This window comes from Poecilia reticulata, chromosome 3, assembly GCF_904066995.2.
Source record: "Poecilia reticulata chromosome 3, P_reticulata-male-v2, whole genome shotgun sequence".
NCBI lineage: Eukaryota > Metazoa > Chordata > Actinopteri > Cyprinodontiformes > Poeciliidae > Poecilia > Poecilia reticulata.
Window position 1 is genome coordinate 33,608,288 of NC_088832.1, and position 15,211 is coordinate 33,623,498.

At 38.5% G+C, this 15,211-nt stretch overlaps 1 protein-coding gene across 2 annotated transcripts in view; it reads right to left on the reverse strand.

Moving 5' to 3' along the window:
• The window catches only part of map1aa (microtubule-associated protein 1Aa), a 35,838-nt gene that overhangs the window by 13,308 nt on the left and 7,319 nt on the right, over positions 1-15,211 (reverse strand). The window contains exons 1-3 of one of the 2 annotated variants that reach the window (XM_008406041.3): positions 9,127-9,234; positions 663-745; positions 36-176 (exon numbers count right to left, since the gene is read on the reverse strand). Coding sequence is in view for 1 of the 2 variants with exons in the window: in XM_008406040.3 (XP_008404262.1) it covers positions 36-176; positions 663-745 (224 nt within the window). In the remaining variant the exon portion in view is untranslated. Of the gene's footprint in view, positions 1-35; positions 177-662; positions 746-9,126; positions 9,235-15,211 lie in introns of those variants that run through there. The other variant, XM_008406040.3, reaches the window with a different exon arrangement.

Consider the following 15,211-nt stretch of genomic DNA (forward strand, 5'->3'; position numbering starts at 1 on the left):
TAATGCTCCGAGGTATTTGAAGTCAAAAGGCTTACTTGAGGGTTGGAGATGATGTCAGAAAACTGTTGCCAACCGAAGACTCCACTTTGCAGAAGAATGTCGCCTCCCTGGTCGGAGCTCTGGCCGCTCAGAATCAGCAACTTATTAGCAGCAGTGTCGGTGATCAGAGCAGTTGTCTGGGTAAAGGATATGAAAACAATCAAACCGAGGATTATCGTGATTGATATTTTTGCAGCATGATATTAGCAAAGTTCGTAGGTAAAAGAACAGAGCTCTACAGTGACGGCTTGATAATATTTTCTGACAGATGAAGTTAAAAAGTTCAAACCCAAACTGAATTGTTGGGTGAAATGAAGTGAATATTTTGACTGTTCTTGTACTGATGCAACCTCTGCTTCACTCAACTTTAAATACAGAACACGTTAGGAAAGCTTCCTCTACGTTTCTCCTCAAGAACAAGAACAGGAAGAAAAGCTGAGAGATCTTCAAAATTTGAGACGCTTCACTGCTTTAACCTTTGTCAACCTTTGCCTAAGAGATAGATGGATCCATCGATGGATTGATAGATTGATTGATTTCTTCTGCGTGTGAATGAAGCCGTTTTTCATCCAGAACCGGCTCAGAGTGGCTGAACAGAACCTCCTCATGGCGTCTTGACTCACCTCTAGAGAAACGGCCTCCTGTGCCGGGTTCACCAGCACCACCGTCTGCAGGACGTCGCTCTGGTACCGCAGCGTTCGCTGACCTGCAACCAAACAAACCCAAACATTGAGTCTTCCTGCCTCCTCTCAAACACCAAGCAGCCGATCTGACAACCAGCAGCAGGAAAAACGCCTGAATGACTCCCAGGCAGTCGCAACATCACTTCACTTCACTTTATTTTGGAAAATTATCAACATATTACACACAAATAACAAAAAGCTACAAAATGGGAAACCCTGTTCATGAACTCAGCAGCCTGCAGTAATGAAATGCATCTTCTGTCCATGTACATACACATTTACATGTAAATATGAAGTATATACAATCATACATACACATATATGGTCACACAATACATGTACACATGTACATAACCGTATATACATTTTAAAACTCGCCGAGAAAAGACGTAATTTGAGATCATTCAATTCATTCCATAGTTTTTAACACTAACTACCTGATTTTCCTCTTTAGCATGATTTAACTTAAGTCATTTTTTTTATTTTAAGTAAAATAAAATCCTTATTTTAATTGTATTTCCAGTATTAATTCTGCTGTAACTCAAAAAGTTATAATTGGAAGTAGAAGGTCAGTTAGTAAAAACTGTTCTGTAGTTAAAATATAAGAATCAAAGATGTTGAATTATTCATCTTCACTTTAATGTTTGACCCAAATCGATTAGTGACTCTGCCCCGATCCCCTTTTCAAAGCAACATGAACGGATTAAATCATCAACAATCACAACAGAACAGCGGAAAACCCATCAGGTTGGACCTGATTGGTTGTTTCTATGGTGAAGCTCCACCTGCTGCTGCTGCTGCTGGTTACACTGACCCAGTGCTGGCTGAGGAAGACGCATTGCAGCATTTCTGACAGAGGGAGGGAAGGCAGAGGGAGCGCAGCATCGCATGCTGCACAAGGACAGGCCAGCAGCTGCTTCACAAGCATGCAGCCGCTTCATTACAGGAGCCTAAAATTAGCAGGAAGCATGTCGACATCAAAACTGATGGAGCAGAAAAGTAAATAAACCCTCAGATCTCCATTTTAAATCATTCAAAACAATCTAAATATCCTGTGAAAAGCATCAAAAAGAGGAAATTTGTTGGGTGATGGTGTGAGGAAAACAGATTAGATGTGATATTTTGTTGTGTCTTGCAGAATCAATCAACTGGAAGTAAAATAAAAGCCAAGGTCAGCATCTTGTTTGGTTATTTATAACCTGAGCTCCTCCAGTTCTGCTTGAGCCTTCAGAGATATTCCCTCATCCTGTTCAGTCGCTCTTCGTTCTTCCTGAAGATCTTTTAAAGTTTTACGTTGGGCCATTTTCCCTCCGTCTCAGTCCAGAACCTGACATTGACAGCACACTGGCTGTGAAACGTAACTCCTAAATATTCGCTCTAAATTCACCCATATAGCGATTTTTCTACAGAATGCAGCTGCAAAATACTTGCAAGAAATTCACCTATTTGTGCATTTACTTCTGAAACGTGTCTCAGAATTATTTGCTGTAAATCCACAGATTCACATCTAAAATGGTCAAAAGAAAATGCAGCTCAGGAAGCGGAAACACCCAAGCTAATGGTACTTGAGACGCTATTGGCTGGTTTTTGCAAAAAGAAAAAAAAATTGTTTGAAAAGTCAAACATTTGCTAGAAAACCAAGAACATTTTTAGTTTAATCTTGGAAATTTCTTGAAAGAAGGAAATTTCTGAGTATGAAACAAAGAACTTGGTAGAAAAAAACTATTGAAATTAATCTAAAAGATTTTCTAGAAAAAAAACAAGAAAATTTGTGTTTAAAAAGTTGAAAATATGCTGGAACAAACTCCAGCATTTTGAGTTTGATGTCAGAAATGTTCTTAGACATTTTTACATTGTGTACATTTTCCTTCCAGGCATCCAATATTAATCCTTTAATATCGGTGTTAAATTTTTGACCTGACGTGACTTTTCATCAGATTTTATCTGGCTGGATGTTGTTGCTCTGTGCAGAAGAAGAAACGGCCGTCTGATGGTGAGTGGGCGCACGGCATCTCAGGATAAATCCACATCACAGCCGGCCTACACTCTCCTGCACCTGGTGCATGATGGGTAATGTTCTGAAACGCAGCTGCATGTTTACATGTATATGTAACAAAATGTGGAATGTATTAGCTGATGGTGGACTGTGGTACATGTATTTCCCCATAATTAAGTCAAGATGTGATTCTGGTGCAGAAGTTTTAAATGTTTCTTGAGGTTGGCGAGAAAACAAACAGACTCAATTCATCCGAGTTATTTTTAGCCTGCAAGTTTCTCAAGCAATAAAATGCAGCTTTATTTTGACCTTCAGGGTGTCGCTCTTTGTTTTTCAGCCACTGAATGATGAAGTCCTCGGATAACAAAAGCAATAAGTTGGCTTCATAATGAGAGATTAGAGAGAGTCGTTAATCTCAGCAGGCTGCTGGTGTCACTGCTGTAATTACACCCACATCTACAGGAGGAAGTAATTCAGCCACATATAGCAGCACTTTATTATTTTTAATGTTTATTTGGTAACAAAATGATTCAATATGTGAAAAACTACGGAATGAATTCAGATGTTTTCCACAGCACCGCGTTTAATTTCACACTTTCTTCATGAAAACCTCTGAATACACCGTTTCTTACTAGTTTAGACAAACTTTTCTGTTTTCATTAATGCATTCAAATGGATTTTTTTACTCCAGTTTAACTGCAAGTTTCAGTTCAGGACAGGAACTGAAAGTGAAACGAGAGCAAAGGAACGCAAAATCCCAAACAATATAACAGAAGTTGGGACTAACGGATCGGTTAAAGCAAACAGGACAGTAAACGAATCATGATGATCACCAAAAACAGACGAGGAATGAAGAGAAAGAAAAACCTTTGAAGATGTTCAGATACATCTGTAAGGGTGTTTTCCACGCCTGATATTCCAGTAGACTCGATTTGATCAGGAACCAAAATTGCAACATTTGAGTCAAACGAACCCTTTGAGCATCCTGTTCCTCTCCTGGCCTGTGGGGGCGCTGCACCAAAAACTACTGAAGGAAACGACACAGAAACCTCTGAAGAAGATGCTGAGCGCAACTTCCTTCATGAAACGGAAATAAAAATGGAGTGGCATCAGATTTCAGCTGGTTGGAGGATTTCTCTTTAGTATTTGGCTAAAAAGCAGGAGCCATTCTTCCCGCTAGCGCTAAGCTAACACGGTTGGATTTGTTCTATTTACCCAGAATGCCCTGTGCTGTAGTCCACTTCCTGCTTACGGAGCGGTTTCCAGCCCGCTTGCCGTTCACATATTCATTTGAACCGCACCAGAGTTCACTTCAACCAATTATTTCAAGAATTGATTAATGATAATTAATCATTTCAGTCCTAATCAAAATTCCTTTTTGATTATTTTTTCCATAAACGGATTAATAATTGGATAGCTAAAGGTGCTTCCTAGGAGATTCTACAGAATTTGAATCAGGTGAAGTCATTCTGGGTTAAACATATTTAAAGATAAAACAGTTTTTTATCCTCAATGTAAAATGAATTTATCTCTTAAACAGTTTTGGTTTAATTAAAGCACAGCATATGTTCTTCTTTTAGCAAATTTTTAAAAGAATCTGTGTATTCCAGTTAACAATCGATTACTAAAGTAGTTTAACTATTTCCATAATTGATTTATCATGATTAATCAGATTAATCGTCTTAATCCCTCCTCAAAATAAAGAAGAGCCAAACTTTCTTGTTGGATCTTTAGATCTAAACCTGCCAGTAATCCGATTACTCTTCATGCTCTTCATGCTTCACAGGAGATTTTACAGAATTTGAACCAGTTGCAGCTCAAACTGCCACTTGACGAGTTCAACAAGTTTTTTTAATCCATCCCATCCATTTTCTTTCACCCTTGTCCCTCAGTTGGGTCGGGAGGGTTGCTGGTGCCTCTCCAGCTGGCGTGCCGGGCGAGAGGCGGGGTCACCTGGACAGGTCGCCAGTCTGTCACAGGGCAACACAGAGACACACAACCATGCACACACACACTCCTAGGGACCAATTAACCTGACAGTCATGTTTTTGGACTGTGGGAGGAAACCGGAGTACCCGGAGAAAACCCACCATGCACAGGGAGAACATGGAGACTCCATGCAGAAAGACCGGGAATCGAACCCAGAACCTTCTTCCTGCAAGGCAACAGCTCTGCCAACTGCGCCACTGTGCAGCCCCTGTTTTTTTTTTATCTTAATTGAAAAATGTATAGATTTTTGGTCAGTTTTGGTTTAATTACTATTCTAAAAATGTTCTTCAAGCAAATGGCCTTTTTTGACACTGTATATATACCCCAGTTAACAATTAATCGATTACCATATTAGTTGACAAATCAATAGCGATAGCAAAGCCGCTGTCATGTCTTGCAGAGACCAGGTGGTTTTGGCAGGAATTGTTTTTTTGGGGGGTTTCAGCAGACATTTGTCTCCTCCTTCAGCCCAACGCCCCTTTCTCATGCCGCCCTGGAAAACTGCCCAGGTGAAAAACCGCCACTGACTGAGACCCAGACTGCAGCGTGAGCTTGTTCTGGTTTGCTCTGCCAACCGCTGCACTCCACCACCAGATGGGACGCTCGGTTCATTTTGTTGTTGCGTAACTTTATTTACTTCATTCTGCTGTCATTTAAATAAATCCGGAGCTTTTGCGACATGAAAACTCATAAAGCTCAAACTGAGCAGCTTTAAAAACATCCAACCTGCCTGGAAAATGTGAAAAACGGTTGAAGAACCGTTGGTGAAAACATGACAAACCCCTGAAATGAGCTGCGTCTGCTTTCTTTCTTTGTTCTCGGCTGGAAAAGACTCTGAACTCGTTAGGAGGAGCAGGAACTCATTTTCACTGCCAGCCGAACATCGTCTCAGTTACAGACAGGAAACAGTCTGAGGTGTTAATCTGACACGTCCTACAGTTTAAAATAGCTCACCCTGTTCTCTTTGCAGATCGTATTGGTTAATATTTGTGATCCATTTTCTAGTTTTTACCTTTAAAACAGATGTATGATTACAGAGTGGAGCGTGACTTTAAGAAACATTTGCTCCTAATGTCTTTAACACAAGCCGCCATGAGGTTTCATCAGCTCCAGTTTTGTTACTTTTCAGCTAAAACTAGCTTTTGTTCAGCTTTGTATTGTGTTTAAATGCTGACTAATCACATAGTTGCAGACCTCGTTTTTGATCCAATGAAGATTTGTGGCCTTAAATTATTTTTGTAAATATAATTTAGATTTTTATTAGTGACATATTTAATATTTAAACATATTTAATGTAAACTTTTTTTTTTTAGATTGAGCTCAAACCATTTTTAGAAAAAACATGGACATTTCTAGGTTTGAAAAGTTAAAAAACTGCCACAAAATCTCAGAAATCTTGATTTATCTCAGAAATTTTCTAGAAAAAACAAGGAAATTTCAAAGTTTGAAAAGTCAAAAATGTTTCAGAAAAAACTCAGAAATGTTGAGATTTTTCTCAGAAATGTTCTAAAAAAAAAAGGAATTTTCTCAGAATAGTAAAAAAAAAGAAGTTCACTTTTGAAACTTTGAGAAATTTCTGATAATCTCTAAATTTTTAGGTGTTTTGGCTCAAATGTACTCGTCCTTTTTTCTTCTACCTACAATGGCTCTAATCCAATCCTCTCCAGTTGCTGAGTGTTCGGTTCTGTTCGGTCCATCCTGCCTGGACCCAATCTGCCGAGCTCAGCTCTCGACCTCGCCCAGCCCCGAAGCATCATGGGAGTTCAGAGAAGGAGGGGCGTGTCACTCAAAGAACCTGATCCGAAGTCGGTCCTGTTGGACGATGACTGCATGAGATTACGTCCTTCAGAGGCTTTTTACCGAGTCAGGCTGACCTGGGAAAGACGACACCTGGAGCCGCAGGACGGATCCCGGGTCCGCACTGTAAAACACGGCTGGTTGCAGCAAATCTGGAAAAACTCCTCAGCTGTTTAGCTTTCTCCTCATCCTTCTCAGCACATTTCCACAATGAGCCGGTCACGAAGGCAACCTGTCTGAACGGCGTTTTACTGGCCGTTTGAAAATATTCTGCTTTTCTGACCTGATTCTCATTTGAACCGTTTCATACGGAGTGCCAAACAGTCAAAAATTTACAGCAATAATTTGAGTTTAAGCCAACGATGAGAGAAATCTGAGTCATTTCTCCATCAGTAAATGTCACAAACTAAATATATAGTTTGGAGCTAAATATTTAGTTAGCAGCCTAAATGTTAAGTTGCAAAGCTAAATTGTTAGCCATCAAGCTAAATATTTAGCTTGCTAAGAAAACAAAATATTTAATTACTAAGCTTAACTAAAGCTCAATAAAGTCAATATAGTGCTATTTAATTTGAGGACTAAATGTAAATTATTTAGCTCCAAACTATTTAGTTTCAAACTGAAATAGTCGAAATTTATCTTACAATTGGCTTAAACTCAAATTATTGCTGTTAATTGTAACTTTAACTAAACCGTCTGTTTGCCAAAAGCACAATGTTGCGCTTACAGACTGAACAAAGTGGGAATTTCCAGTTGTGATCCATTTAAACCGGAAAAAATGTATTTAATCTGAAGATCACAGATCTGAGCCAATCACAGGGTTGATTTCAGAAGCACATTTGTGAGGTCAGACACTGATGTGGGACAAGCGTCTTCAACTCAAAGTGTTCTGTCCAGTTCTTCCACACCAAACCTGCTCAAAAGGAAGCGTCTGAAACCCACAACGTCTGGAGTGAAATCATCCAGAAAGTCTGGATCTGCTGAAGTATTTCACCGAGCCCAACACTGAGAACAGGCCCACACCATTATCCCTCCACCACCGAGCTGCACAGCTGTTCTCAAATTGGAATATTTCCATTCCATCAGCATCATGCATTTTCAGGCACATGGAGACATTTTACAATTAAATAACTGTTACCTTCAATTATAAAAAATGCTACGTATTTTAAACATGACTCTAAAAAAATTGACTTTGCACGTTAACTAAAAAATCAAGAAGTTCTACTTCAGCACATTTTTTACTCAAGTAAAAGTAAAAAGCAGACATCAAAAAATTACCGAGTACAAAAGTATTTGGTAAAAAGTCCTGAGCAAATTATCAATCATTAGAAATTACATCATCAGATGAGTCAAAATGTGAAGTTGGGTAGAAATGTTGGTATTTTAAGGACGAAATGAAAATGATTCATATAAGTCACAAAAAATAACAAAATCAGGTCAAATTAATGTTTTTTCTTTCAATAAAAAAAACTTATGAAACTTTAACAAAAACTGCCTGGAGTTTTGGTTAAAGCATGTTTTTAATTCGCTGGGTAGAAAATCCTTTTACTCCAGTAAAGAAAGACTTTATAATAAATTAAGTAAATGTAAAAATACTCCTAAAAGTACTTTTTGTTTTCAAAAAGTTACTCAGGTAACTGGGTAAATGTAACTAACTAGCCCTGAAATTGGGTCTCTGTCTCTTTAAGAAGCTCCTGCTCTTCCTGACAGAGCGATGCTCCTCCATTTGTTTCATTTTAAGCTATTTTATCATGTATTATTGTGTGTTTATTCATTTTTGCTTTTTAAATTTTTAAAATTTTTACATAAATCTTTTCTTTTAGTTTGTCCTGAACCAAAACGCTTCATTTAACCCGCTAATTTAACTAATTTATGATTCAAAAAGTGAATTAGCTCATAGAAACGTCCTTATATTTACTGTTTCTGTCCCTCTGAGCTATTTTTAGGCATTTTCGTTGCATAACCCAGAACTAATCCTGCACATTTCGCTCATGAACAAACTAAAATGCTCCACAGCTGTTGCCTTCAGGTCTGTTTTCACCACCTTAAAATAAAAATAAGGAATCTGGTCACCTGGATCTACTGAGCTGCGCTGAGAGCATCATGAGTCAGGGAGGCTGCGGGCCTCCACGGCGTCCAAACAAACTGCAGCATCATCTCAGAAAAATCCCCAAACATGAAGCTGCCCGGGGACATGTGTGGAAATAAAGATGCATTTACCCTTTTCTCACATGTTGAGCACCATCTCACACAAATAAAACATAAATAAATTAACTATAACATGCATGCAATGTACATTTTAAACAAGCAGAAAACGCGAATGGGGAGATCTCTGTGAGATCCCGCAGCGGTAATCCGAGCTGAACGCAGCAGATGAAAAACGCTCCAGTCTGAAGAAAAACCTGATTTTTTTTTTTTTTACTCACGTTGCACGAAGCGGAACCAGAACCTCGGATAATTTTACTGATTCAGGGAGATTCCTTCAGTTAAAACGATAAAAATATTTAAAAAACAAGCCGAGTCTAATCCTCTGTCAACGCAGCTCAGGCGCGGCGCGTCTCCGCCTGATGGACGGATGGATGGATGAACGGTTGGATGAACGGCTGGATGCGTCTTACTTACCGTCCTTCAGCGCCGCGGGTGCAGCAGGGAGGGGTCCTGATGCTGCTGAGGATGAAGATGAGGATGAAGGCTGAACGGTCTGGATCGGTTCAACCTCCCACACCGAGCTGCTGCCTCATGCCGCCTTCAGGAGCCGCTCGGGATTTGTAGAGGTTATTGTTGAACGAAGCGGCAATGAGGCGTTCAAATGCTGAATCGTAGTAGTTGTGTTTAAATATTAATGCTAAATTAAGCAGATTTTTTAAAATTATTATTAAAAAGAGAGATTAGGTCAAAGGTATTAATGCAAATTTGTTAAAAACGTGAGAAATGGGGAGCGAAGCCAAAGTAAAAGTGTAAATACTTTAACATATTTTTATGCAAAAGTGAAACATAAGAGTAAAAAAGTATCAGTGACTAACAGAACAAAACATTATTTAAAATTTTAAAATTACACCATCAGAATCTAAATTTATGTGGATTTTTTTATATTTTAAGAACCAAGATAAAAAATATATCCAGAGTTCATAAAATAACGTAAACAATAATTACATCTATTAAATTTATCTTTGGGATCTATAAAGTGTTTTTGAATTGAATTGATTGAAGTTACTCACAATGGGTAGTGATACTTCATAATAAGTAAAAGTACCTCACAGTAAAATACTTCTCATTGTGTATTTTGTACCCAAAACTCTGAAAAACACAAATAGCAGATATTTCATGATAAACTTTCAAATTAATCAGTAAGTTAAATCTTTTTTAGGTGGAAAAAATGGTCCAGAAGTTTTGTTTTTGCAGCTTTTCTGACTCATTTTGTGCTAAAATTATCTATATAACTGTTTAATAAACTATAAAAAGGTTGATGATGATTCACTCCAGAGGGTTTTTGTTGCTTAAATCCTGTGAAAATTTTTATTTTTTCTTTTCTGGCTTCGTGGCTGCAGACAAAAAACAACTTGCAAAAAACTAAATTAAGTGGCTTTAATTGAAATAATGTGCAGCCCAGCAATAAATAATCAATCATAATCATAAACATTACAGAATAAGTCAATAAAAATTAAGAAGAGATCACAAAAATAAGTATATGCATATTTATTATTAGTTGTATTATTATTATGTTGATGAATAGATTTATTTTATTTATTAAAAAAAATACATTTAAAAAATACTTTATTGATTCCAAAGGGAAATTAAATGTAATTGGTATTAATTTAGGGCTGCACAGTGGCGCAGTTGGTAGAGCTGTTGCCTTGCAGCAAGAAGGTTCTGGGTTCGATTCCCGGTCTTTCTGCATGGAGTCTCCATGTTCTCCCTGTGCATGGTGGGTTTTCTCTGGGTACTCCAGTTTCCTCCCACAGTCCAAAAACATGACTGTCAGGTTAATTGGCCTCTCCAAATTGTCCCTAGGTGTGAGTGTGCATGGTTGTGTGTCTCTGTGTTGCCCTGCGACAGACTGGCAACCTGTCCAGGTGACCCCACCTCTCGCCCGAAACATTAGCTGGAGAGGCATCAGCAACCCTCCCGACCCCACTGAGGGAAAAAGGGTGCAAGAAAATGGATGGATGGTATTAATTTAAACTTTTTCATCGGGTTTTTGTAAATGGCGAAGCTGCTGACATGAGAGAGCTCCTGTAGCAGTCTGTATTACGGCGCATCTGAAGACTCCTCTGACTGAAGACGGTGTATTTTCTAAGACGGAACCACGGCGCTGTTGTAATTTAACTCTTTGGTTTCTGGAGTAAGTTCAGGTTTTGGAGTTTTAAGTGCAAATAAAAATCGTTTATTTCATAAACTATTTTTTAAAAATTTGAAAGTATAGTTCCTGTGGCGGATTATTTCACTTATAACATTTTTCCTTGTTACAAGTGAAATAATCTGCCAGTGGAATGAGTATTGAGCAACTACTGACTTAAAACAAGCTCATCCATCCATCCATTTTCTTGCACCCTTGTCCCTCAGTGGGGTCAGGAGGTGCTGGTGCCTCTCCAGCCAACGTTTCGGGCGAGAGGTGGGGTCACCTGGACAGGTCGCCAGTCTGTCGCAGGGCAACACAGAGACACACAGGACACACAACCATGCACACACACACACACACCTAGGGACAATTTGGAGAGGACAATTAACCTGACAGTCATGTTTTTGGACTGTGGGAGGAAACCGGAGTACCTGGAGAAAACCCACCATGCACAGGGAGAACATGGAGACTCCATGCAGAGAGACCAGGGCCAGGAATCGAACCCAGAACCTTCTTGCTGCAAGGCAACAGCTCTACCAACTGCGCCACTGTGCAGCCTAAAACAAGCTCATATATGTGTTTAAAAGTCACCTGTAAGTTTTGTCTTGTATAAAATGTTCTTTAACGTCTTCAGAAGAAATAAGGGGGAAAAAATGCTTAAAATGTTTCTGCACTCAGAATTTGGTGACGGTTTGCTGCAAATGCAGCCATTTCCAACCGAACGCTTTGTTTTTGTCTGTTTTTCAGAAGTTTTGGTTAGTTATTTGCTGTTTCTACTTAATGCTGTGTTGTTCTGCGCTCCATAAACATTTGGGAAAATTAATTTCCAGCTGGAACTTGTAATGAAGTGATGTGTTGAAGTGAAAACTGTGTCTGTTTTCTACGCAGTGGCAGCAGTAAACACCAGTCTGTGACGTTTATTTAAAAGAATCACACAAGTTTGCACCTTTTAGACTTAAAACTAAATAAAATATATCTAAATCCTGTGTGTTTATAGTTGGATATTAAAGGTAAATGAGGCTGAAAATAAAAAGGAGTGACTTAGAAAAAAACCTTTTGAATTAATGCAGAGTAGTCAGTAAACCCAGAGGAACTAAAAACCCAAATAGACTCAGAAAAATCTGTTTGTCTAAATGTTTTATGGACTCTTTGCTCTCTTGTCTCTTTGTTCCTGAAATAACATGGAGAATAATTCTCTTTGATGCAGAAAATGTTTATTTTAGGAAAATAACCTTCATCCTCTGAGTCTATAATTAGACCTTTTATAATAGAGGAATAAACTTCAGTGGGATGAGGGACTTTACACAAAAAACATAATTCTGCAGATTTGCCTAAATTAAAAAAAAAGGTGAACTTTGTCCTGTTAACTTGTTCTTAAATGCTGATTTAACTCGTCACAATAAAACTGGAGAATAAGCTCAATCTGCTGATAATAATTGATCCACTGCAGCAGTAAACACAGAACTAATGGAGTCTGGTTTCATTAGTGTCTGCAGATTAGTTCAGCTTTCACTCAGATCCTCCACTGACCGAAAAAAAGCAGCAGAGTGACTCAGTCCGGCCCTCTGCATTAAAAAGAATTTATATTTTAGCATAAATAAACTCTAAAATCATTTTTATTAATATTTAATATGTATAGCACTTAGAATTAGCTTCCTCTAAATACTATGGTGGTATAGCACTTAGCATTAGCTACCTCTAAATACTATGGTGGTATAGCACTTAGCATTAGCTACCTCTAAATACTATGGTGGTATAGCACTTAGCATTAGCTTCCTCTAAATACTATGGTGGTATAGCACTTAGCATTAGCTTCCTCTAAATACTATGGTGGTATAGCACTTAGCATTAGCTACCTCTAAATACTATGGTGGTATAGCACTTAGCATTAGCTTCCTCTAAATACTATGGTGGTATAGCACTTAGCATTAGCTTCCTCTAAATACTATGGTGGTATAGCACTTAGCATTAGCTACCTCTAAATACTATGGTGGTATAGCACTTAGCAATAGCTTCCTCTAAATACTATGGTGGTATAGCACTTAGCATTAGCTTCCTCTAAATACTAAGGTGGTATAGCACTTAGCATTAGCTGCCTCTAAATACTATGGTGGTATAGCACTTAGCATTAGCTTCCTCTAAATACTATGGTGGTATAGCACTTAGCATTAGCTTCCTCTAAATACTATGGTGGTATAGCACTTAGCATTAGCTTCCTCTAAATACTAAGGTGGTATAGCACTTAGCATTAGCTACCTCTAAATACTATGGTGGTATAGCACTTAGCATTAGCTTTTTCTAAATACTATGGTGGTATAGCACTTAGCATTAGCTTCCTCTAAATACTATGGTGGTATAGCACTTAGCATTAGCTTCCTCTAAATACTAAGGTGGTATAGCACTTAGCATTAGCTACCTCTAAATACTATGGTGGTATAGCACTTAGCATTAGCTTCTTCTAAATACTAAGGTGGTATAGCACTTAGCATTAGCTTCCTCTAAATACTATGGTGGTATAGCACTTAGCATTAGCTTCTTCTAAATACTAAGGTGGTATAGCACTTAGCATTAGCTACCTCTAAATACTATGGTGGTATAGCACTTTAGCATTGGCTTGCACCAAATAATAAGTTGGTGTAGTGGTTTAGCATTAGCTTCCTCTAAATATTATGCTGCTTTAGTGTTTCTGAAACTAGTGTTTGGTTAGTTATTTAGAGTTAGCACAGCTAACTGTGCTAGTTAACAGTGCTAACTCTAACTAGCACCACTAACTGTGCTAGTTAGCGGTGCTAACTCTAAATGACAAACTGTGCTACATAGCAAACAACATGATCTTTAAAAATGGACTAAATATGAATTAAAAGCAGCCAAAGTTATAAACAACCGGAAAGCCTGGAAAACTGCAGGTTAAAATCTGATTTAACCATCTAATTATCCCAGAATATGGAACCCAGGGGATAAATCAACACGCATGATTTCAGCAAAGTCTTCTTCAGGCTCCTGTCATTACAACACGGTGCTCTCTGCTGACCTCCTGTTTTCTTAATGTCTTTGCAATAAGCCAGTTAATGAAACTGAGCTCCTTCACAGCTGCTGAAGCAGCATCGCCTCCGAAGCCTGTTGGTCTCCTCTAAAGGTCACGCAGCTCCTACGGCCAGCCGGCCCGCCACACCTTTTTTCTCCCCTCAGCCTGTCAGCCATGCCAGACGTCCTCATCCTGTCTCCCCTCCCTCCGTCGCCGCTTTACATCATCCCTTTAAATCCCTCATGCACGCGGCAGCTGGACGTAGTATTTTTTTCCTCCAGTAGTAGCAGATTAATGCATTTTCTGGGAAGCGTTCCCGGTCTGCTTCGTCTCTGAAGGTCAAGAGTTTCCTCCTTTTTTTACATAGAAATTTTGTTAAACATTAATAGATTTTGTTTGTTTCTGTTTTTTAACCACTCTGTAGTAAATACAAAATGCAGCTTTCTAATCCATGAAGGGGAAAAACGCTCTTCAAACTAACATGGCTCCATTAAATAACAAAAAAATAGTTTATTGTGACGAAGTTTCTCCACTGCCTAATTAACACCAGACCGATATAATGAAGAAATAATTAAGTAAAACACATCTGATATCTTGCAATCGGCTACAAGATGTCAAAAAATAACACATCCAATCCAATTTAAAGAAATAAAGTCCCTGACATTAAGTGGTGGGCACAGCTGGCTAAAAAGATAGTTGCGCCAACCTTAAACCACTAATTATGAACTTTAGTTCTGCTAACGCTAAAACTCTACATCAACAAAGCAATTAGCAGGAGCTAATGCTAACCCACCATATATAAATGACACGTTACATCAGAGCATATCGCCCCCATCAGGGCTAAATTAGTCATTACACACCAACCTGTTGACCAACAGAGTCAATGTTTCTCAGGCTGCTGCTAATTTTACCTGACAGTCCAGGTCAGGTCAGAAGCACATCAGTAGATTTTAAGCTGTTTTAAACTGAAAGCAGTGCATTATGGGAACCAAATAAAACAAATCAGGTGAATTTTTGCATGTGTTTGTTTAATTAACACCTGGCTGTTTCTACATGTAAGTGTTGAATTTTTCTGTGTAGCTCACATTTGGGTGCACAATCACCGTTTGCTCAGTTGAAAAATAATATTAGCATAAATATAATCATCCAGCTGCTTGAAAAAGATAAAACTTCAACAAAGATTTCAAACTTTATTCAACTGAAAGCTGTGGAGTAAATTAGCAGCTCTGAATTCATTCAAGGTAAGCTAACTTGTTTTGAAAGTTAGCAAAAGCGCTGAAGCACTAAACAAAAAACTAGCTCAGCTGTTAGCATAACACCTGTTTCGTTCAAATTTTAAGAAG